Genomic DNA, 23,566 nt, shown 5'->3' on the forward strand with positions numbered 1-23,566 from the left:
TATAACTTGATCCCTAAGCAATATCTACTTTGGATATAATACAAATGGAGCAAAAACACAACACTTTCATTTTTGAAGAAAATTATGTAAGGTGATTGTGTGTTTATTAGTAGTCCCAATCTAATAGAGAGAAATTAAATTCTAGGAGTGATCATTTTCTAGGATAGTTAAAACTTATGGATGACTTTCATATGAGTTTAGATCTGGATTTTGGTGGGGGGACATAAGAAATATAGATGCATATGTAAGTGTACACAAATGAATGGGCCACTTGACACCTAATGATACAAATTTTCAAAGAAAACTCAGATTGCAATAATGGAAGCATATCAATAGTAGTATGAGATCTCAATCTACAATCTTCAATAACATTTAAAAAATAAAATCCAACAACAACTGTAGCGTATAGGAATTGTTCATCTCTTTTCATCAAAGAATATTTAAAATTTTGTTAGACAAGAATTAATTAATGATTTATATGGTTGAGAAAACTTTTTAAAAAGTTGTAAAACTCATCGAATAATAAATCATTTTTAATGGAAAATATAGTTTTTATTTTTATTGTGTGGTATTGCTCGGACTCAAGGATACATGGAGAGAGAGGCAGAGTCAAATCCAATTTTTCAACTATCTTATATGATATTCTTCTGTGCTTTTTATAGTTTGCCCGACCATAAGAACTGGTCCTAACTTTCATTTTTTTTGTTTCCATAGAATATGTATTCCTATGATTTTTTTTTATAGAATTAATTGTGTTAGTTAATGCCAAATTAAGATTCTCTTTTTTAAAATCACTTTTTGAAGAAGCACTTACAAGAGAGTTGTGTTAAGAATAGATTCCAGATGGAAAAGTTGGCAAGAAAAGATGTTTTAAGTTTTTGCCTTGTCGTCTAATCCAACGGTCGATCTTCGTTCATATCAAGAATCCTTATGACGTGGACCATTCTCTTCCCTCCATCTGTACCTCTTCCCAACCTCTATTTTTTAATTTACATCGAAAATAAATAAGAAGGATTGCAAAAGAAAAAATAGAAAAAAAACTCTCTGTTCTTCTTTCTTCTTCTTCTTCGTCGTAAGCCATTACCATTTCTTCTCCCTCTCTCTGTTTTTCTTTGTTGCGTATCTGTACTTAGTTTTCAAACATAAAAATAAAACATATCTTTAGCTGATGTTGTCTTCTTCTTGATAAACAGATTTTCTACAGCTTTTTTTCTTTCTAATTTAATAATTCTTGAGACTTTTTAAAACCCTCTGCGAAACAGATGATTCGAGTTTTGGTTTCTTCATCTGTGTTTTGATTTTTTCGTCTTTTATTCTTAGTCAAACACATAAATTTCTTTTACTACTCTTCGTAGATGACTTCTCATGTTCCAAAACATCCTCGTAAATGTACTCTTTCTCTCTTTCTTTCCTACACACACGTGTTTAATCTGTGTTGTTCTTACACGTCTTTTTAACTTTTGCGTTTGACCTTTTATCTGAATCCTGTGTTTGTGTGTCTGTAAATATATATATGTGTGTCTATGTGTATAGTGCTCTGTTTCTTGTGATTAGACTCATATGTCTTATTTTCAATATTAACTATAAATATATAAGTCACGCCTAGTTATTAGTTTTTATCGGTACGACTAAATATTCAGACATCAGTTCACGTTTCAAACCTGTCTCTTCACATAGTTAAGAAAATAAAGGCATCAAAAAGATTACTAGTAATGTTTGTGTCTACTTTATACATACATATGTCTTGTTTCTTTGTGTTTTTCAGAATCTGATCTCTTCGGGAACGTTTGTTTAATTTGTTTCAGCCTTTGAAGATATGGTGAAGAATCTTAAAGTGGATCCTCTTGCTAAGGTCACTGCCTCCACCACTTCCATGGTAATAAAGATTCTCTCTTCTCTGTTTATTACAGATGATTCATATGTTTTGGTTCTTAGGATGATTTATCAGTTATGTGTTTTTGTGTTCCTTTTGTTTTGCAACATTAAAGGTTTCTGCAAAAGAGAATAAGAATCAGTCAGAGGCAGAGCCATCATATTATGAAACTCTTGAGACATATCAAGGCCTGCCTTGTCCTTATGGTGGCTACTATGGATACTACTATCCAGGTTTTGCTTCTTTTTACACACTGATACTATATAATATGTACTCAATTCTGCTTTTAGATGATCATAATCTGAATTAGCGTGTTTTTACAGGTCTTGATGGTTCAGTTGGAGAAGCAAAGGATAATGGATACTATGGTTATGGAACAGAAGTTCAGTACCCGGTAATCAAAACTTCCTTGTCATGAAGAGAATGAATTACTCACTCGGGTGACTCGATCTTTTTAACTGACCATTTTCTTGATCTTGATTTTAAGGTAATGCAAGGGGAAAATGGGTCTGTGATCTACTTGATGCCAGGGTTTCAGTCTTATGATGCAAGCCAAACTTATATGCCTATAAACCCGGTTGGTGTATCGAGTCAAGCACTTCATTCGCCGATGTATGCTGCTCAGGGTTATTATCAGAACCAATTTGGTTATGCAGATGTTTCATCGCCCACATATTTATGGGACCCTGTTGGAGACAGGTATGTGTATGGTGTTGCTTCATATACCCCACCCTTGAAACAGAACATATCTTCTTCAAGTCATAACCACAACAATTATTATTCAAAGAGCAAGAACTCCTTCACGGGTCACGGCATGGGAGATCGTCCTAAAACACCGCGAAAAGTAACATTTACACTCTTTAATTCTTCTCTCTTTCACATTACCTGAAGAGGTTTGACTCATCTTTTTTTCTTTGTATTGATGCTATAGGCATCACAGAACAGCTATGCCCCACCCCCACTGCTTAACCAAGAAAAAGGTCGCATTGCTTACCCGATGGACCCAGTAAAGAAAAAGTCTGGAGCTTTAAATCGGGATGAAACAGAGAAGGCGAAAGCGAGGACAAAAGAAAATGGTACAAGTATGAATGACTTAGCAAACGGTCAAGATCATATTACCAATGGAGAATGTGAGTCATGTTCGTTGGATGCTGAAGGGAATGAAAGAAGCAACGGTGTTGGTTCTGTGATCAGAAGGGATCAATATAACCTCCCTAGCTTTCAGACCAAATACGAGGAAGCAATCTTTTTTGTGATAAAATCGTATAGCGAAGACGACATACACAAGAGCATCAAGTACAATGTCTGGTCTAGTACTCTCAATGGGAACAAGAAGTTAGACAGTGCATATCAAGAATCTCAGAAGAAGGCTGCAGACAAAAGTGGAAAGTGCCCGGTTTTCCTGTTCTTCTCGGTATGCTATTAGGATTTTTCGCTATATACGTATTCAGTTTTGCGACGTCTTCATGGTCTCTGATCGATTTTATTGGATTCAGGTGAATGCAAGTGGCCAATTCTGCGGTGTAGCTGAGATGATTGGACGAGTTGATTATGAGAAAAGCATGGAGTTCTGGCAACAAGATAAGTGGACTGGCTATTTTCCGGTGAAGTGGCACATCATCAAAGATGTTCCAAATCCGCAACTACGACATATCATACTAGAGAACAATGAGAACAAGCCTGTAACCAATAGCAGAGACACACAAGAGGTAACATTAGTTCCTTAATAGGCTTAAGGAAGTGAATCATTATCAAGAGCTAATCTCATCTCATACTGTTTAAACATTGTCCTTCATATATAGGTGAGGTTGCCTCAAGGGAATGAAGTGTTGAACATCTTTAAGAACTACGCAGCTAAGACATCTATTTTAGATGATTTTGATTTTTATGAAAACAGAGAGAAGGTTATGGTACAGAAGAAGCTAAGGTTCCCTCCGGTATTAAAGGTCCTTAGTATTCTCCTCTTTATATCTCTCAATCATGCTCTTTTTGTTCTATGTATTGTATTCTAACGAGAATGATCTTATGTCTATGATAACAGAAGAAAGAAGAAGACTTGGTTGCTGATTTTAAAACAATGGAGATGTCTAATACAGTCGAAGAGGGAAACACAGAGTTAACCGGGACAGTGAGCTAACTAGAAGAACATGTAGTGTTTTTGGTTTGGTTTTTTAAGGATCAATATAAACCGTCCGATTGTTTCGGATTGCTTTGATTTTATTACAAGCGAGATGGCTTCTTCTTCTATTGTTTCGTTGTATGGTGTAATGTTGGGTTTTTTCTTCACTTTTTTTTTTTGGTTTTGTGTTGTGTTTATGATATGTTTTGCAATTTGTAATCATTGGCAAAAATGATAGGTTTGATTTTATAGTGATATAAGAAAACCGGGATACAAAAAGAAAAGAGGTTTAGACATAAAATGAGTTTCTCTACCGTTATTAATTCTCTCTTCAAGGAGCCTCCTTGGATAAGTCTAATTGTTCAACCATACCCACTAAAAATCATGGTGGGCTCGGGGATTGTCCACGTCCACCACGTGGGGCTCGACCACCACGAGGCAACAATCGGCCTCCTCCTCGAAGGTTTACAGTTCGACCACGAGCTCCTCTGGTGGCTGGATTAGGAGCTCGACTTACTACTATATTGGCTATTCTTTCTCGTCTTTTCATCTGTGCTCTATCAGCTAGTGTCACAATAGTTGAACTTCCACCACCTGGTGACGGTGCTCTTTTTGGATCTTCTGTTTCTGGAGCTCCGCTTGAAGTAATAGCAGAAGCTAGAGTAGAGGAAGTTGTTGGAGCGGTAGAAACAGGGGAGGTTGTAGCTGCTGAGGTCTCTGGCTTGATGTCAGTTTCTGGTGCTTCTTGTTGATCATTAGCATTGTTAGGTATATCAGCGGCTTCTTCAGCTGCATCACCTCCTTCGTCGGTCTTATCATCTTCAACCGGCGTCTCAATGGTTGTTTCAGCTTCCTCCATTGCTGTCTCCATCCTAGAAGGTGACTGTGTGGGTGTAGCTAGCGTCTCAGGTTGCACTTCTTCTTTCTCTGGGCTCCTCATCATGCTTGCTACATCTGTACCCTCTTCCAGATCTTCAAGTGTATCTAGATCGAGCTCTCCTTCTTCCTTATCGGATTCCATATCTGTAAGAGGCTCTTGGTTTTCTTCTTCGGTCTGATCCCTAGACTCTTCTTCGGTAGGAATGGTTTCTGTCTCAGTTGGACTTTCTTCCACTGGTTCATCAGCTTCATTGTCTTGTTGTGCTTCCACATATTCCTCTGTTTTCTCCTCTGCATTCTCGGCTTCTGTTTCTTCATTGTCACCATCAGTTGTAGTTGTAGCATCCATCAATTCGTCTATGGCTGGCTCTTTTGCAAGGTTTTCACCTTCGGAAGTATCAGGATGAGACTCAGATCCTTTTGCCTTCTTCGATGCAGGAGGTGCAATCTCAGAACTGGTTTCCCCTTGAGTCAGACTATCTTGTTGTGGCTCAGAAACCAACGAATCAGCCTGGCGTTTACGGACAAGTGTTTGAACAGGCCGTACAGATGTAGTCACTTGGCTCTCTGGTTCATGGGCTGCAGGCTGTTTTCCTTCATCACCAGTTCCCTCAGCTTCTGGCATATCAACATCAACTTTGGGAGATTCCTCAGGTTTGACAAGTTGGGGACGAACAATCCTCCTACCACTTGGTCTACGGAACTCAGTGCTTGGTTTCTGTGAAATCAATCTCTTCTCTTTGTTGTCTGACGCTACTTTGGGTAGCTGCTGGGTAGTTGCCACCGGAGATTTTATTAAAGGTGTTGAAGAAGGGACTCTCGTCATGGTTGAAGGCTCAGCTGCGCCAAAGATTAATTTGTCACTTTAGACTGGGGTAAAAAAAAATCACAATTTGGTAGGTTTTTGGGTTTGCTTTTTAGATTACCAGCAGGAATGCCAGAGGAAGGTTCAGTCACCATATCAGTAGGCTTAGTGCTGACTTGAGAATTGCTGGCAATAGAACGAGCCACACGTTCAAAGTACTCTACAGCTGACACGTAAGCAGCGGCTTGGTCATTCAGTATGCTTCCAGATAGAACCTGGACAGCTGAAGTACCCTACAAAAAACATTTAGAGTTTAGAACATACCGGTAAAATAATCATAAAATTATAGAAAACACACATTTACATCCAAATGATATAAAACTTGATACCTCAGGGAGATTGCCATCCGCGTGCTTCAATTTTTCCAGTTCTTCAGAGAGATGGGTCAATGCTGTCTGATACCTCTCGAGCTTAGCAAGCTCTTCGTCCACTTTTGTTTTCTCCTGAGAAACAGATGATAGGGAACGTATGACTATACAAGGTATAGGGTGAAGGTTTTCAAAGTGGAGATTCTGCAGTATAAAGTTTGAACCTTTTTAATTTTGGTCAAGGAGTCTCCAACTTCCTTCTCAACAGACTTGCGTTCTGATCTCTCTTTAGTTAACTCCTCATCCTTTTTCTTCAAATCTTCGGTTTTTTTCCTTACCTCGTCTTTCAGTTGATGAACATACTTATCCAAAATCTGCAGTAAAATTTCACGTATGGGTTTAAGAAACTCACAGAAAGCAGAAATGAGAGAGCCACAATTAAAAAAAGATTTTTAATACCTGAATTCTTTTTTCTTTTTCCTCTCTCTCCTTAACGGACTGCTCCACCACAGCATCTGTTGTTGTTCTCTTTCCAGCTTTTGGCAGCAATAGAAAACATGAGCAAATAGATACCAACATAACCTTATCCAACCGGATTAAAAATAAAATAGTTACCCTCTTCTTTGGCTTCTTCCAACTGTTTAGCGAGTGACTGGTTTTGTTTGCTCAATTCATCCTTCTCTTTTTCGTATTTTCTCTTCATGACATAATAAAACTCGCTATGTTAAAGGCAAAACATCTAGAAGAAGTCGTTAAACAAAAATTAATGAATTCGAACCTTGGTCATATTCAGAGTATAGTGAATTTTCTTGTTCTTCTCTAACTCTTGTTTCTGCTTATTGAACTCTGACTGCATAGTAGCCTACAATAAGTAACAGAGACAGATGAATATATCTACATAGGATAGTACTTCTTCAACATGTAAAAGCTAAAATGAACTCAGCGAGATAGTTCTCAATTCTCATTCTACCTGTGCTTGCTGAGCATCATCTAGCCTCTTCTCCCTCTCACTCAGATCTTTTTTGCAGTTAGTTAGCTCCTTCTCCAAAAGAGATATCTTATTCTGCTTCTCTAACAGAACTTTCTTACAATCTTCAGCATGAGCATCTTTTGCTTTCAGTTTCTCCTAAAAACCATATCATGGCGTCACAATTGATATAAGAACTTAGAGGAAAAGCAGGGCTAAAGACCAGTGGGACGCCCAGAATTCAAATTCAACAAATTATCGAAACCAAAATGACACAATATTAACAAATATCACTAAGACTTCACCAAAAATTCTCATCAGCAAAATTGAGAATTACCGTACACTAGAATTCTATATGCGATTAATGATCAATAATGCAACTGTGGAAATCAACATATAGTTGGGGTGTTCCAGCGAGATGGAGGAAATTTAAAGAGTAGGTTACAAGATAGGGAGTAGTCCCAAACTAGGAGACAAAGAGGCTCTCTCAAAGGGCATCCCACACATGGTTCATTGACCATCCCAATATCAAATAGATAAAGCACCTTATGTTCTTTAACCAGTAGGGATCAAGGAGCAAGAACTAACCACCTTCAGCAGACATGGTATCATCTCCATTAACATTGTAACTAATTTCACGACAACAAATATAGTGAAAGGGTAGGGATATCATATCCATGCACACCCTTGGAAAACACCCACTATTGCAGAAATTTAGACAACGTCATATTATCTTTATAAGCATACCTCTAATTGCCGCACTTCATCTTTGAGGCGGTTGTAGTCAGCAATATCAATGTTTCTGTATGTCTCCCGCAACTTCACAAAGCATCAAGTAATTGTAAGTATGAACCAGTAACAAAAAGTAATTGTAAGTATGAGCCCATACATATATGACGTACCTCATCAACCCTCTTTTTGTGAAGATCTGTCTCCATCCTTAGCTTTTCCATCTCTTTCATACACAAGTCCAACTCTGTTTGCTTTGTCTTTAATAGATTTTCGAAATTTTCAGATTCCATCCTAGCCTTTTGAGCTACCTCACGCATTTCCTGATGTTTTAAATTTTTTATCAGCTTTCTCTAAGACAGCTAACAAAATCAGGTGGTGTAATGTGGTTTGGTCATTTGAGAGACATAAAGAAAGGTTCCATACAAACCTGACACTTCTCAAAATTGTGTTTGTTTTCCTCCCTGAGTTGCATGTTGCTTTCACGGAGCAAGTTCATCTCACTAACCTGCAAGGAGAATTTAAAGTCAGCAAATGAAAATTGTTTCAACCCAACCAATACAAAGACTAATTAGATCATTAGTTCATATGTTATCAGATATCGAATCACCCAACTTTACCTGAAGCTGAAGAGATTTGATTCCATCGTCGGTCAATAATGAGGCTCTCGTACTGGCGCGCTCAGCAGTAAGTGAACCCCGGGCAGATTCTGCCATCTTCAATGCACTCTCAAGCTAGACAAACAAATTGCAAAAAAAAAAATCATACCGCAGCCACAACTCTGAATAATAGAGGAGGTTTTCGCTTTGCATGTGTGTATTGAGAAAGGTTGTCGCTTAAAAGGGATGTCGTAGCAAATTAGGCATAAGAGAGGAGACAACAACTCACTTGCGACTGCAACCGAAGTTTCTCCTGTCTCATTAGTGAGATCTCTGTTTCAGCCTGTCAAAAAGGATGCACATGACTTAGATAACCCCACAGTACAAAGAAGGGGCATAAAGAAAGGAAAAGCAATCCTGCAAAGGAAGTTCTCTTACTATTTCCTTGGTTCTGCGTAGATAATGAACTACTCTTTGCAAACCCGAATCTTCAAGGTGATCCGAGTCAGTGCTTCCAGATGATATTGTGCCAGAACGGCTGTTCTTCTCAGCCGAGTTAAGATGCTTAGCTTCAAGTCTGCTATGGAGTAATTTGTTCTGATGTAGAGATCAATTAAGATACGTGAGTACTTGTAACATGACCATGAATTAAAGTCTACACAAATTCACATGGAGGATTAAGCATTATTGACCCATAAAGAATTGGAAAAAGACTATCGTCAAAGACTATCCTGAACACACTAAATAATAAGGCTGCTCAAATAAAAGCTACAACGTAAGAGATCAGAGAGCAGTGGCCACCTGTTCATTAAGTTCATGATACTTTTTCTCAGCCAGATTCTTTTGCTGCTCTAGCATCAATTTCTCTTCACTCCACTTGGCATTAAGCTCAGACTGATAAACACCAAGAAAATAGAAATTGATGTTTCACGAATCAACTATAATTGTAGGAAGAATTGAATCACAAAAAGTTGTGTACAAGTAGAAGTTACATTTTCAATTCCCCGTGCATCAGCCAATTTACGTAGTTCAGATGCCTCCTCTTGAAGGGCTGCTAAGGCTTGTGATGTTTTCGTAAGCTCCTGAATAGTTTCAGACAGCAGAATAACCTGCACTCCAAAAAGAAGTAGGAAACAAAAAGAGTGATAGTTGTAATATCTATGGAAAGAGAGAAGAACAGAATTAGCTGATGGCAGTAAGACCTTAAGTTATGAAAAACCTAACAATGATTTAATGTAATGTAAAACACAATTCAGAAAATATTTGAAGATATCCTCGGATATATGACAAAGGTGCAGTAAAATAGAGTATTCAGAAAACAACAGTTTCATGAAATGGATCAACAGGATGGGTAATAAAATCTAGTCAGTTTCTAGCATCATATAATAAAAACCAACGTCAACGTGAATATGCATGATGGTCAAAATGTTTCTTGAAATAGAGAGCTTTAACCAACCTGTCTTTCATAATTTCTCTGAGCAACACGCCATTTCTCATGTTCAGTCTCCAGGTCATTCTTCAAAGTGGACATTTGGATATTCATTGCTTCAATTTGGGACCTGCAGTCAATTGCAAAATATCAATTAAGGGACAAACATGTGTTTGTCCACGAGAAAGAAAAAAAGATACTTCTGTTACATGATAGAACATTTACTTTTTAACTAAGTTTTCTTCTCTCAGACTTGCAATTTCAGCCGATGCTGATAGAAGAGCATCTTCTTTTCCTGCAGCAGCAGTGGCTAGTTGCTCGGATTTCTGAATACAGTCGTTTTCAAGTTCTGACACCCTCTCCCTAAGAGAAACAAGTTCTGCTTCCAATGATCGTTGTCTCTTTTCAGCCTACAAACAGCCATCAGATTTAAAATATAAACCAACAGCAGATCTAGTTCTATCACAGTGGACATAGCAGCATATCCAGATGTGATCATTGTTTCATCCAAACATAATCACAAATACCTCAAGTCTGAAGTTCTCATGAGCAGACTCCATCTGCTTTAATGCAGTTTCATTCACCTGAGCTATACTCTTGTACTGCATGATGGTTCACAAGGTCAATTAATAGTCATGTTGAAATCGAAACTAACTTAGCCAATTCAGGAAGTACCTGGAGCATGTGGCTTTTACTAGATTCTACTTCTCCCCTCAATTTTTCAATTTCTTCCTTTGCGGTACGCAGTTCGATGGACATCTAGAGTAAATAATCACCACAGCAAAAAAAAAGATTAACAGACTACCTTACACAACCAAATATTGGATTGCCATATAGCAACAAGTAAAAGGTAACTCAAACAATAGCTTATGCGAAAGCCTTAACTCTACATGATCAAATTCAACTAACTCAGTAATACGTACTGCAGATCCTATCCTAAATCCTGCCTGAATCTTATGTACAACATCCAGAATAATAACAAGAGCAGCCTTTTACAGATAGATTGCAACCAGGAAATTTCAAACAATACCATAATTACGGAACTTAAATCCCCATGTCAGAATTTAAAATTGCGGGAAAAAAAAATGAAGGACTTCACTGACCTCCTTATCCGAAAGAGAGACAATTCCACCACTATCCATATCAAGAGTCTAAAAGTGAAAAAATGAAAATCGTTACAAACTCGCAATAGCAAATTCCATCCAGGACTTTGCTGTTAGAAGTAAACACCACAATTCAATGATTAGAAAAATCAAAACATTTACCTTAGGATCTGAAGATCGTATCTTCTTCTCCAAATCAGAAAGTCTAGCCTAATTTTACACATGTAAAGTAATAGTCAATAATAGTAAACAGGCAAAAATGATCATATGCCAATATGTGAATGGACGGCAAACAGCTGAAAAATCTAGTGGATTGACGATGTAGTGATTTTCCAGAAATTGGTTTGGGCCTATTCACAAGTCGTAAAACCAATTGCCAAACCACATGCAAAGACTCACTTCGCAAAAGTAGCACCAGAAAATGGGAATTTAATGTCGACCTGGGAAAGCAATTAGGGTATGCAACCTAGGAGACGGACAGAGTAAACACTGAAAGATGCTGGTGATGCGCACCACCTCGATGCAGTATGGAATTGGTTCATGTATTCATGGTCTAAGTTATTAAGAAAGGTAAAATAGACTTGAAACAGTACCTCAGCGACAGAAGCCCTGGACTCTGCCACTGAGACAGCCTTCAAGGCATTAGCCAATTCTTTTCCCATTTCTTCTACCTGCATTACAGCATTGTTCAAAGTTTGATTCCGGTCCGAAGTAAAATCCCGTGCATTGCTCCTTTCTTCTTGCAATTCTTTTTTGGCTTCAGCCCATTCTCTCTGTGACAACCCATCCAACACATCGGTTAACTTCTACTCTTCTTACATAATAATTTTGAAAGACTTATCAAATATTATATAGACCTGAAGTTGCTTAATATGCTCCTCTTGTTTCCTTCTCTCGGCAGCTCTTGTTTCCTGAGTATTTTGATAAAGTTATAACATTTTTAATCGGTATTGCAGAATAGAATTAGTAAACTAATATCAAAGGTCGTTTTCTTACCTCACGAACTTCCTCTGTACTTTGTACAGTATCCAAGGTAGCCTGCAGAACAACAGGTCAGCAAAAAAAAAAAGAGTACGCACAGCTTAAGATCAAATTGCACTCCTCTCATGTTTCCAACCTGAAGACGGTAAACTCTTTGAGATAGAGCAGAGACTTCATCAGACGCTCTTTTTTCAGCATTTGATAACAGCTCTTTTTCTTGTTTTAGAACTGAGACCTATAGATGACTGTTAGTATTAAAGCAAAAAAAATCATAAACTTAACGGGTGATGGTATACTACCTCCATAGATAATTTTCTGGAGATCTCTTCCGCTGCGTGCAGAGACTCGGAGCTCTCGCGCAATTTCCTCTGGTGGTCAATGATTAGCTGTGAGAACTCTATGTTTCTTGCCAAAACGCTATTCATTTCTTCTCTCTAAGATAAACAGAGATAAGGTGAAAATTTTGAAGAAACCACAAGCTTCTGATGATATGAATTTGTGATAAAAATCACCTTGCGTTCAGATTCTTTCATGATGCCCTCTAATTTTTCCCTAGCAAAATTTGCCTCCATCGCCAACTTATCCCGTTCAGACCTTATTGCAATTACTTCACTCCTAAAAATCCAAAGGGGAAAGATGAAAACAACGCAGTTTATAATGTTCAGTAAAATAAATTTACAGGAAACAATGACAAAAATCAATAACTACAGTTTACGTTTCATGGATATGCTGCATAAGATACAATCCAGTTTTTCATGTTGTTTCTCTATGTATCAAGACGTACGATTATAACTTCTATAGGACATCGACACTGGGATTGCAAACACATAAGCTCAGATTAGTATTTTCAGCAATCCACCTGCATCTGCAAACACGTTTCACACTAGATACTACGCTTTCCACACTTTATTTCCTTCGCTAGTATAGTCTGGGTCCTAGCTCTCAACTTGACTATCCAACTAGAAAATGTGTTACATACCCAGAGGTACCCTAGTTTATCAAACAAAACTTTTTGCACAAAAATAATCACTTGCCCAGTAAGAAATGAAAGACAAAAGACAAGAGGATGATAAATATACCTAGCCTTCGCAAAATCTTCTTCGAGAATCCGGATGCGTTCAAAAGCTTTTTCTTGGGCTCTTTTAGTAGCTTCCTGGAACAAGCAATTCAGCCAATAAGGTGAGTTCCAAACAACAAATTTGATACCCTAGAAAAGTGGACAACAAAGAAGAGAATAGAATGATTTAGCAATCTGTCATACCTCTGAATCCTCAAGCAGATGTAAGAAGTTCTTCCTTCCTGGCACTACAGCTACAAGAATACATCTCTGTCACCCATTCGAAAAGCTAGAGTGCCACTGAGACTATGATTCAATTTTATGAGCAAAGCATGTAACAGCCTGCAAACCTCTTTACTTTAAGGAAACAAGATGAGATTTCCAGGAAAGTGGATTATGCTTGAAAAGCCAGAATACACTTCAAAATTTGTGCGTACAGCATTAATTTTCATTACTGACAATTGAGATATACGAAAATAAGACCAAACTTTGGTAGCTGTTCCAAATATAGATTTCGTTTGAATTTGAGAACAGCACTAAACCTTGATGACATTTGGGGTAAAATTTTGAAAAGAACTGGTTCTAAGATAAAACTGAAACATCATTTAATTCAATTAAACTTAGCCATGAGGTCAATAATAGAGGGTATCTAAGAACACATAGTGCAGTAAACTCGTAATAATGCATAGAAGTAGAACCTGGAGACAAATCTGAAGAACGAGAATCAGATGAATGAAGTTTCTGTTCCTCTTCATATAACCGCTTATACATTGCAACCTGAAAAGGACGAAAAATGTACAAAATAAATAAACCGTTGAAAAGAAACCCAACATCAATTTACCAAGTGCTGCGATAGAGAAAAGATTTGGAGGGTGGAAATACTTACAGATGTGTGCAGGGATTCAATCATTTGTCCCTGCTCTTCAGCTCTTTTTAGCACGGTAGCTACCTTGGCAGAAGCTTCATCAGTCTTATTCTTCAGGTCTACCTCAAACGTTTCCTGACGTTACACAAATTCTTTTAAAACTTCACACCCTACCAAAGAAACTATGCATGCAAAATCCTTCATACCTTCAGCTCTGTTTCCCTACTTTCAATCTGCTCTGAAAGACTACGAACAAGGTTTCTCAGCTTAACATTCTGCTCAACTAGTCCATTTATATCTTTGAACTTTAGCTGAAATTCATCCCAACATGAGGACAAGCATTAGTCATCCACAATTTATTTTACAAAATAAAATCTAACACAAAACATGACGTCGAGATAAAGAAACAAACTTACAAGATGCTCAGAAATGATTTTATCAGCTTCAGATTCCATTTCCATCTCCACATCAGAGAGCAGAGGATAATCATCTTCATCATCATCCCTGGCAGCTCCACATCGAAGTTGGACGTCACGACATTCCTTCAGTAGTATCGTAACCTAAATAGTAGAAACAAACACAGTATCAATCGATTGGGCAACAACCAGGCATACATTAGTGAGACAAAGTCTCAACAATTAACATTGCAAGTTAAGGTAATCAAGAAACTGAAGACCACAACAAACATGGTGAACACTGAACAGCGAAGAATAGATCATCAAATTACCTGTTTCTGTAGGTCAGATATATCTTTCTGCAATAGTGTGTTTTCACGTTCCCGTCTCCTCAAGTCAGCCTATCAATAAGATAAATGTATAAGAACAGCACAAGAACGCATCTTGAACAACCACTATAACAATATCAGGTACCTTTAGCTCCATAATGAACTTCTCCATATTTGATTGTTCAGATACAGAATCCTGGAGTTTTTGATTAACTAGACAATAAGCTTCAACCACCCTCTCATACTCCCCTGGGAACAAAAACAGATTTAAGCGTGTCTCCAACAAGATACAAATATATTACTAGTGAAAGAAATCTTTGGGAGCGTAAAACATATGGCTCCAGAAGCACAGAAGTAGATCATACCTCTTTCTTCTTGGATAAATCCGGCTTTCTCTTCTAATTCGGATAACACCTACAAAGCAGGATACCAAGAGTAAGTTAACAGGAGAAGAAAAATATTATTCTCAAGTCATTAGTGAACTGCAGTTGAAAAATCACTAGTGAAACATAGAGAATATAGACAAAACAAAAGTGGAAAAGATTGGAAATCTAAATTTTAAACAAAGACCTGGTAATAACAAGTTAAATAGATCATACCCGTTGAAGTATCATCTCAGCTTCCTTTCTACCTAATTGCTCATGCCTCATGGCATCAACAGCCTCCTGATACTTCTCATAAATTTTGGCCAGCTGCAAGATAAAAAGAGTGATATATACACCACAAACAGAGTTGAAACACTGTAAACTGGAAGTGTATACTAAGACTAAAACTCACACTCCATCCATCACGTAAGAGTGAAGCTGCTAGTGCAGTTCCTGACACACCAGCAGGAACCTTAGAAATAACTGCTTGGCTTTCCTCTATCATGTTGCTGGTCCCAGAATTGTCAACCCGTCTGGACCAAAGGTATGTCAGTAGAAAGATGTGAGAATTTTATCTGATCCATGGACACTAGGACAATCAAGATATTACAATATTTGAGTACAAGTTAAATCTACTTCGACAAATAAAATACTCTTCCAAATCACTTCACTGTACACCCCTAAAAAATCTTAAAAGTATGTAAAATATCTAGCAACAACAAGGAATTAAAAAAAATTAGTGACTGCTATTTTTTAATTGTCAAAAGAGTTACATTTTGGTATGAGATAATCAACGTAGGTTCCAAACAACAGAATTATATGTAATGTGGATCCCTTGAAGCACGCAATATTACTTATCCCCACTTTAACTCATTTTTTCTCATTTTGATAAGCAATTGTAGCAATCCGAGGGGAAAGTATACAATAAAATAAAAAATGCATTAAATATGGTTCATGTTCTCAGAAAGCTGACATACCTTGTGAAATTGCTGAAAGGTATCAGATTTAGCTCATCTGTTTTCCTAGTTTTCTCAATTTCTGCTTCACACTTCTCAAGTTTTTGTTTAAGGTCTCCGTTCTCCTGATGTTGCAAAAACTAACTATCTCAATAGAAAATAAATTTCAAAATGCGTATCCCAGAAGGTAAAATGCACTGAAACCACTTCCCACAAAAATCAAAGAAAGAATTCTCAAAAAAAAAAAAAAAAAAAAAAAAAACTAGTATCTGAAAATATCTGAAAGCCGATAAAATCATAACTTAAAGAAAACAATCAAAGAATATCAAGGTATCATACTAGCAATTGGGTCGACACGCAACACCTTCAGTATATGTTGAAAAGGATGCTGAAAACAAGTTACCAGAGCTAAGCAATAATAATCGATAAAGCGATAAACTTAAGGGTCTCAGTACCTTCTCTAACAGCTGTTTTGTAGACACTTCTTTATCAAGTCTCTCCTTGTAACTACTCTCGACTTGGCTCAAGCGTGCCTGCAGTCATGATTTGAAACTCAAGAGGTTAACATGGTAACACAAAAGTTAGAACACTATCTTCTGATTTGTGATGGCAAACTTACCTCTAAGGCCTTAATAACACCCTCAAGTTCACCAGCCTTTCTAGACCATTCCTCGGAACTTTCCTTGTACAGATCAACAAGCTTGTTCGCCTATATGACAGCTTGTGGGTTAGATTCGAAAAACAACACCTATGAAGATCTATTTCGAAACTGTGAAATGCCTCAAATGACATACTTAGCTCTCCAGTCAGCTAAAAAGATGTAAAGAAGTTCAATGTTTGAAACCATTACGATTTGAGAAACTCACAGTGAAAAGTTCAGCAGTGTATTGCTCTTCAGTGGTCGTTGCTGCATCTTTGCAAGAGCTGAGGTCCTTTGGATATGAAGAGTACAAGTAAATCTCAGAGTCATAGAGCATAACACGATAAGATATGAGGAGATAAGTGTTACAAGCCATACATACCTCTTGTAATGAACCGATTTTCGTTTCGAGCTCCCTCAATCTTTCCTTATGCCAATTTAACGAACTAGAGCACTCAATATAATTTTTCTCAACCTGATAGAAGAAGGAATAAGGAGAAAAGAAAACAGAGAGACAAATATTAGAATAGAAATATGATATTGGCCTTACATCTACAAGCTTTGCTGACATTTCAGATTCAAGATCAGAATGCCTTCTACGGAGTTCAGCGTAACTGTCGACTTTGGCTGTCAACTCCTCATCTAGCCATTTGGCATGCCTTTCAGTGAGTTCTTTCTCCTGTTTCCATCAAAAACCATATGTCATAAACAATGTAAAAGGATCAACATATTTTATTACATGACATCATACAAATTCAGGTATCAATAAAATCAATCAAAATCATGAGCAATCAAACATAAATCTTAAAATGCAATCAATAATCTGACCTGAGATAACCGACTACACATAGCTTGAGAACGGGCCAATTCTGCGGTGGCTTCAGCTAGTCGGGCTTCCTTCTCCGAACTAGTATCCGTCAGCTTAACCTGAGAAATAGAACAAGAGTTAGGGTTACACATTTGAAAAATGCCTGTAACACATTATTAGTAACAAAAATAGGGAAACACTCACAATTTTATCTAAGTAGCTCTTGATAGTGGAATTCTTCTCGCTAATCTCGGCATCTTTCTGCTCCAATAACTCCATCAGTTGCCTCTTAGACTTATGAAGCTCTGACATCTCCGTCGACATCCTCTCTACCTCTCCATCCTTCTCAATCTACATCAAAACCGGAAGATCCGTCAAATATTAGGGATTCCAAGAAAAAAAAAAAAACTGAAAAACCACACAAGGACGCACCGATTGCAAATGAAGCTGGTGCTTCTGCGCTTGAGACTGTGCAAGCTCAGCTAAACGATCATCGAAATCAGACTGAAGCTTCGCGTTCTGAGATTCAAGGGAAGAGAAATCCTGAGACAGCGAGAGGTACTTCTGCTCGAGAAGCGAACACGTCTGCTCCGCCGTGATGGAAGCAGCGTCAGCCTTGGCTCGAACACTATCCAGCTCGGCGTATATCTTTCGTATGTACTCGTCGGCTCTCTCCGCAACCACCGACGCGGCGTCGCTAGATAGCCGCGCCAGCTCTTCGTCAGGCATAAACAAGGGCATTTTTTCGTACCCTAATTTCAGAAACAAACCGTGTTTATATACCTAACGGTGGATTCTCCGACGAATTAGAGATGACGATTTGAATTTCTCCGGCGATTTTTGGAGAGAAACCCAGAACAAAGGAAGATGAAAAAGCGCTTCGGGAGGACGAAAAATTATGCTATGCCGGAGACAGAAAACCCCAGGCGTCAATTAAACGTCGTTGTTATGTTAGTTGGGCCGAATAGAGATATTAGGCCTCTTGTTGGGCTTCAACATATCTGATTAGGTTATGCTTTGAATGTTATTATGATTTAATTATTGTTCAGCCGTCTTAGCTCAGTGGTAGAGCGCGTGGCTTTTAACCACGTGGCCGTGGGTTCGATCCCCACAGACGGCGTTTTGATTTGTTTTTAAAATATATAGGAAAAATATTCTTTCTTTCTGTCAAAAAATAGGCAAAACTTAAAAATTCTTTTTAATTCTTCATTTCTTATTCCCCAACATTGTGAGAAAAATGGTAAAGTGAACCTGCTGTCGACTTGATACTCATCGCAATAGGTTATTACTGATTAGTGTTCTTTTTTTTTTTTGACAATTTTTACTGATTAGTGTTCAAGATTTCATTTTTTTTTCGCTAAGAGTATAAATATCATTATATGAAAGTAGGTGTTACACAAAAGATAAGACCTAAAACACTGAACCTTGTAAAAAAAGAATAACTTAAGATTTCATTTGGCTTTGCTATAAAATCACTTAAGAAAAACATCCATTATAGGATCACGATCCTGATGATATAGTTTCACTTGGCCTTACAAATCATCATCACTATGTAATTTTTGCTAACTTAGACTAATTATAGAAGAACCTTAAACACATGCGGATTAAAATTAAGTTTAATAATTAATTACGAAATGTTGTATCAGCTCGCCGTCTTAGCTCAGTGGTAGAGCGCGTGGCTTTTAACCACGTGGCCGTGGGTTCGATCCCCACAGACGGCGATTTGTTTTATGTTTTTTGATAATTAGTCCACAATTTTCACGTGCCATCATTTAAATAGAGAAACATAAAGTTAGTTCCCACTAAGCCAATAATGTTTAGTATTTTAATGTTAATCTTCATCACAAATCTCATTGAAGAATCGTTAGATCCAGCGGAAGTTTTTTCTCCGACAAAGAACTCTTGAAGGTTGCAAGAATGGCAAAGAGAGCGTTGTTGATAGGAATCAACTATCCAGGAACCACGGAGGAGCTACAAGGCTGCGTCAATGACGTCCATAGAATGCATAAGTGTCTCGTTGACCGGTTCGGATTCGCGGAGGAAGATATCACTGTGCTGATTGACACCGACGAATCTTACACTCAACCCACAGGAAAGAACATCCGTCAGGCTTTGTCGGAGCTCATAAAGCCAGCAAAATCCGGTGACGTTTTATTCGTGCATTACAGCGGACACGGCACGAGAGTCCCACCGGAAACAGGGGAAGAGGATGATACAGGTTTTGATGAGTGTATTGTTCCTTCCGACTTGAATCCAATTCCTGGTAAGAGTTTATTATGGAATGGTTCCTTAGTTTAATGAAGAAAAACAGAGTGCTCTGTTTAAAACAGAGTGCTCTGTTTAGAATCTGTTTACCCCTCTCTTTGACTCTGTTAAGTCTCAAGGCTAGTTTTGAATTATGTTGACATGGACACTAATAGAAATGATTGAGGTTTTTTTTTTTATATATCTACGCTGTTTTGTGTGTTGCATTGCCAGATGATGATTTCAGGGATTTAGTGGAACAAGTTCCAGAGGGATGTCAGATAACTATCGTATCAGACTCTTGTCACAGCGGCGGGCTCATTGATGAAGCTAAGGAACAGATCGGAGAGAGTACCACGACGAAGCCAAATCGAGAATCCAAAGTTTCTTCTTTTGAATTCGAGTTTAAAAACTGTTTGCATAGCATTTTTGTGAAACTGCTTGCTTTTTGTGGAATCGGAAGTTCTCATGTAGAGACGCGCGAGATCGTAGAAGTAGGCGAGGGAGATGAAGTTGTCAGATCAAGGTATCTGCCGTTGGAGAGGTTTATTGAACTTCTCAAACAACAAACTGGGCAAGACAATATCGAGATTGGGAAAATCAGACCCACCCTTTTTGATGTCTTTGGTGAAGATTCGAGCCCGAAGATAAAGAAGTTCATGAAAGTGATTCTTACCAAGCTAAGGAAAACAAATGACCAAAGTACGCTACTTGGTAAGATCGAAGAAAGTGCTCGAGGGTATATAGAAGAGACGCTGAACGATGAACACTACATGAAACCCGCAATGCAGGCACAAGTGAAGAGCGATCGTGAGATTTATGGAGGAAGATCAAGCAACGGATTGTTTCCTGACCGAGGGATTCTGTTGAGTGGATGTCAAACAGATGAGACATCAGCAGATGTTAAGAAGAAAGGAGAAGCGTTTGGAGCGTTTAGTAATGCCATCCAAATGGTTTTGTCAGAGACTGATCATAAAGATAAGATTACAAACAAGGAAATGGTATTGAGGGCAAGAGAGATTCTGAAGAAACAGATGTTTATTCAGAGACCAGGATTGTATTGCAATGACCGCTTTGTGAATGCTCCGTTTATATGCTAAGTAACTATATGGTGTGGTTACTGATTAGAGACTCTTCTTTCGCGCAAGTCTATTTTTTGGATTCTAGACTTCTAGTGAACATGGTAAAAAAAAATGGTATGTAATCTCTTATGAAATTGATTTATTGAAATAAATTCTTGAAGATCATGTTTATTTGGAATATTACCCTTCATCTACGCTAATTATTATGTACCAACAAGCTCTCTGTAGTCTTTGTTTTCATTGATAAGACCTGAATGGATCAAGTAAAGTCTACTATTAAATCGAAGAATGTATTTTTATTTTATTTTATGCTCGTTATAGTGTGAACATCAGCAAGTTGTGTTCAAATGTTCTTAACTTTTTAAATAGAATAATGTTTAAGCTTTTTAAAGCAATGAAGATAATTTATTTTTGTGTTCAAAAAGTATATTTAGCTTGATTAGTAGAAGAATATATATGTTTTTTAATAATATGTTTACATTACATCGAAACAAGGATAGTTGGACTTAGATATTTGTCTTGTTAGAATGAATAAATAAATGTGAGTTTTGGAAAAAAGATCAGATGAAAACTAGTTTGTGTGTAAGTTCCATCAACTTCGGATACAACGAATCTAATTATGACCTAGAGAGTAGAGACTTTGTCCAGTTGACTTGAGATAGAAGGAATCAATAATCAAGCCATAATAATTGGCTGATTGGCTCAACAAAAGCGACGTGCTTATAACGTGAGATTGTTTGCGCTCTCAAGAAAGAAGGTAAAATCATCTTTAAATGATCAGTTCTCACAAAATTATTAAACATATTTTTGACTATTTCTTATAAGCTATCTAAGTTTCGTACGGTTTTTAAGTATAGAAAATGTTGTCTCTATGGCTATATCTAATGTCTGTGTTCAAGTTAGGTTGTATCATATACGGTTATTCAAATTTATAAACGTGATTACATGGAATGCAACCAAAATGAATATAAATTATTTACATTCGAAACACAATTTGTTATAACTTTGATTAACAAAATTTCAATTAATTACCTAGAAATTTCGAGAAAGAGATTGATAAAATCAGAGCTTATTTTCATACAAAAAATAAAGTAAAATCAGAGCTTATAATTTTCCAATATCCTCTAAGGTTCTTTTTTTAATGTCATACAAAAACGCGACAGAAAAAAAGTCATACAAAAAGACACTAGGTTTCAATAATTATAATTTAAAAGATGATTATAAAACCCATGAAGGATGAATCATCTTACGATCAGAAAAAAATTGTCAAGCAGAGTTTGAAATATCAACAATGGCCAAGAAAGCTTTACTGATTGGGATCAACTACGTGGGAACCAAGGCAGAGCTACGAGGCTGCGTCAACGATGTCCGTCGGATGCGGATAAGCCTCGTCGAACGGTACGGATTCTCCGAGGAGAACATCAAAATGTTGATTGATACTGATAGTTCTTCGATCAAACCGACCGGTAAGAACATCAGACAGGCGTTGTTAGATCTCGTTGAACCGGCTAAATCGGGTGATGTTCTCTTCGTCCATTACAGTGGACATGGGACTAGGTTACCCGCGGAAACTGGAGAAGATGATGATACTGGTTACGATGAGTGTATTGTTCCTTCCGATATGAATCTCATCACCGGTAAGTGAAAACATAAACTAAAGTTGACTTTTAATTTTTCATGTTTACGTAACAATTTTAAATTTTCCTTACCAGTTCCAGTTGTTATGAATTATTAAGGTGACTCTGTTTTACAGATGATGATTTCAGGGATCTTGTGGATATGGTGCCAAAGGATTGTCCCATCACAATCATATCTGACTCTTGTCACAGTGGCGGTCTCATAGATGAAGCCAAAGAGCAGATAGGAGAGAGCACGAAGAAGAAGAAAGACTCTGGAGACTCTTCAACGATCAACAAGGAGACAGAAGCAGAGATAATTGAAGTGGGAAACAGATCTCTGCCATTGGAGACTTTGATTGATATGCTGAAGCAAGAAACAGGCAACGATGATATCGAAGTGGGGAAAATCAGGACAACCCTTTTCGATATGTTTGGAGATGATTCAAGTCCAAAGGTGAAGAAGTTTATGAATGTGATTCTAAGCAACCTACAAGAGACTACTACTACTATTCAAACTGTTTCAGATGAGGTATTGGGATCAGTTGAGAACCTAGCTCAAGAGTTTCTGGAGCAGAAGCTTAGCGACGATGTGAAACCCGCGATCCAAGATGTGTATGCAGGTGCTATAAATGGTGCACTTCCTGATAATGGTATACTGATCAGTGGTTGCCAAACTGATCAAACTTCTTCAGACGCAAGCCCACCGGGTCACCCGGAATTGGCTTATGGAGCACTAACCAATGCTATACAGATTATAATTGGGGAGACTAAAGGTAAGATTAGTAACAAAGATCTTGTTTTGAAGGCTAGGAAGCTTCTTAGGAAACAGGGCTTTGATCAACGACCGGGACTGTATTGCAATGATGCTTATGTCAATGCTCGGTTTATATGTTGATTAATTTGGGAAGTTTTTGTTGTTTCTTGATTTGGTTTCTTGTGGAATAAGTTTTCTGATTTGTGTGTTGTTGTGACTTTAATTTGAATATTTTCATATCCCAAGTACTGTTTGGTTTTAAGTTTAGTTTTGCTCATACCATTTTTAATTTGTGGTAAAATTAATTAATGGTTTATCCCTATATTAATGTAAATCTTACCTTACGGTACAAGAAATACAACCGTTATTTTCCATTATAAGAATTTGACATGGAACTGATTAGTAAAAAGCGACGTGCTAAGCATTTATAGATTGTGTGTGCCATCATACCAGGAGAGGCTATAAACAATAACAAGCGACATTTGCGTAATTATTTGGTTTGAAGATACGTAAATTTCTTGCCATATACTATTTTTTTCACAATATATAGTTCTATACTTGTACGTTTTAGCTTTGGTTGGAAAATGGACAAGCCATAGA

At 37.5% G+C, this 23,566-nt stretch overlaps 4 protein-coding genes and 2 non-coding genes across 11 annotated transcripts; 5 read left to right on the forward strand and 1 right to left on the reverse strand.

Moving 5' to 3' along the window:
• Window positions 1-668: 668 nt before the first annotated feature.
• ECT8 (evolutionarily conserved C-terminal region 8) lies at window positions 669-4,877 on the forward strand. 4 transcript variants are annotated; one of them, NM_106577.4, is made up of 9 exons: window positions 669-1,389; window positions 1,806-1,876; window positions 1,989-2,106; window positions 2,197-2,267; window positions 2,361-2,717; window positions 2,805-3,287; window positions 3,370-3,582; window positions 3,676-3,819; window positions 3,915-4,303. In NM_106577.4, the coding sequence occupies exons 1-9, from the start codon at window positions 1,356-1,358 to the stop codon at window positions 4,008-4,010; spliced, it is 1,587 nt and encodes a 528-aa protein (NP_565205.1). In that variant the 5' UTR covers window positions 669-1,355; the 3' UTR covers window positions 4,011-4,303. The 4 variants fall into 4 exon arrangements, with proteins under 4 accessions (NP_565205.1, NP_001321641.1, NP_001321640.1 ...); NM_001334880.1 differs by having other exon boundaries at window positions 705-1,072; window positions 3,915-4,877; NM_001334878.1 differs by having other exon boundaries at window positions 705-1,714.
• Window positions 4,169-18,215, reverse strand: NUA (nuclear pore anchor). 3 transcript variants are annotated; one of them, NM_001198507.1, is made up of 49 exons: window positions 17,700-18,215; window positions 17,472-17,618; window positions 17,288-17,386; window positions 17,010-17,138; window positions 16,842-16,934; window positions 16,686-16,751; window positions 16,439-16,528; window positions 16,275-16,352; window positions 15,841-15,944; window positions 15,276-15,396; window positions 15,098-15,190; window positions 14,864-14,912; window positions 14,644-14,747; window positions 14,502-14,570; window positions 14,191-14,334; window positions 13,981-14,085; window positions 13,796-13,909; window positions 13,608-13,686; window positions 13,114-13,163; window positions 12,932-13,005; window positions 12,365-12,467; window positions 12,152-12,286; window positions 11,989-12,087; window positions 11,868-11,909; window positions 11,729-11,782; window positions 11,465-11,644; window positions 11,034-11,081; window positions 10,872-10,919; window positions 10,692-10,757; window positions 10,444-10,527; window positions 10,296-10,370; window positions 9,994-10,178; window positions 9,796-9,898; window positions 9,332-9,448; window positions 9,141-9,233; window positions 8,778-8,936; window positions 8,629-8,682; window positions 8,361-8,474; window positions 8,171-8,248; window positions 7,914-8,063; window positions 7,759-7,830; window positions 7,015-7,170; window positions 6,823-6,906; window positions 6,660-6,741; window positions 6,504-6,580; window positions 6,269-6,418; window positions 6,066-6,179; window positions 5,798-5,969; window positions 4,341-5,711 (listed from the first exon to the last, which is right to left on the reverse strand). In NM_001198507.1, exons 1-49 carry the CDS (start codon window positions 18,006-18,008, stop codon window positions 4,375-4,377), a joined length of 6,348 nt encoding a protein of 2,115 aa, NP_001185436.1. In that variant the 5' UTR covers window positions 18,009-18,215; the 3' UTR covers window positions 4,341-4,374. The 3 variants fall into 3 exon arrangements, with proteins under 3 accessions (NP_178048.2, NP_001185436.1, NP_001185435.1); NM_106578.3 differs by lacking the exon at window positions 10,692-10,757 and having other exon boundaries at window positions 4,169-5,711; window positions 17,700-18,177; NM_001198506.1 differs by lacking the exon at window positions 10,692-10,757 and having other exon boundaries at window positions 11,989-12,068; window positions 12,130-12,286.
• Window positions 18,216-18,315: 100 nt separating this feature from the next.
• Window positions 18,316-18,387, forward strand: AT1G79290. The gene has a single exon. It is a non-coding gene; the product is annotated as a tRNA-Lys (tRNA).
• A 529-nt stretch (window positions 18,388-18,916) lies between these two features.
• AT1G79300 lies at window positions 18,917-18,988 on the forward strand. The gene has a single exon. It is a non-coding gene; the product is annotated as a tRNA-Lys (tRNA).
• Window positions 18,989-19,037: 49 nt separating this feature from the next.
• MC7 (metacaspase 7) lies at window positions 19,038-20,927 on the forward strand. Its single transcript, NM_106579.5, has 2 exons — window positions 19,038-19,530; window positions 19,746-20,927. Exons 1-2 carry the CDS (start codon window positions 19,185-19,187, stop codon window positions 20,609-20,611), a joined length of 1,212 nt encoding a protein of 403 aa, NP_178049.2. The 5' UTR covers window positions 19,038-19,184; the 3' UTR covers window positions 20,612-20,927.
• A 915-nt stretch (window positions 20,928-21,842) lies between these two features.
• Window positions 21,843-23,339, forward strand: MC6 (metacaspase 6). The gene is made up of 2 exons (NM_106580.2): window positions 21,843-22,230; window positions 22,347-23,339. The coding sequence occupies exons 1-2, from the start codon at window positions 21,885-21,887 to the stop codon at window positions 23,105-23,107; spliced, it is 1,107 nt and encodes a 368-aa protein (NP_178050.1). The 5' UTR covers window positions 21,843-21,884; the 3' UTR covers window positions 23,108-23,339.
• The last annotated feature ends 227 nt before the right edge of the window (window positions 23,340-23,566 follow it).

This window comes from Arabidopsis thaliana (assembly GCF_000001735.4).
Source record: "Arabidopsis thaliana chromosome 1 sequence".
NCBI classification, from domain to species: domain Eukaryota; kingdom Viridiplantae; phylum Streptophyta; class Magnoliopsida; order Brassicales; family Brassicaceae; genus Arabidopsis; species Arabidopsis thaliana.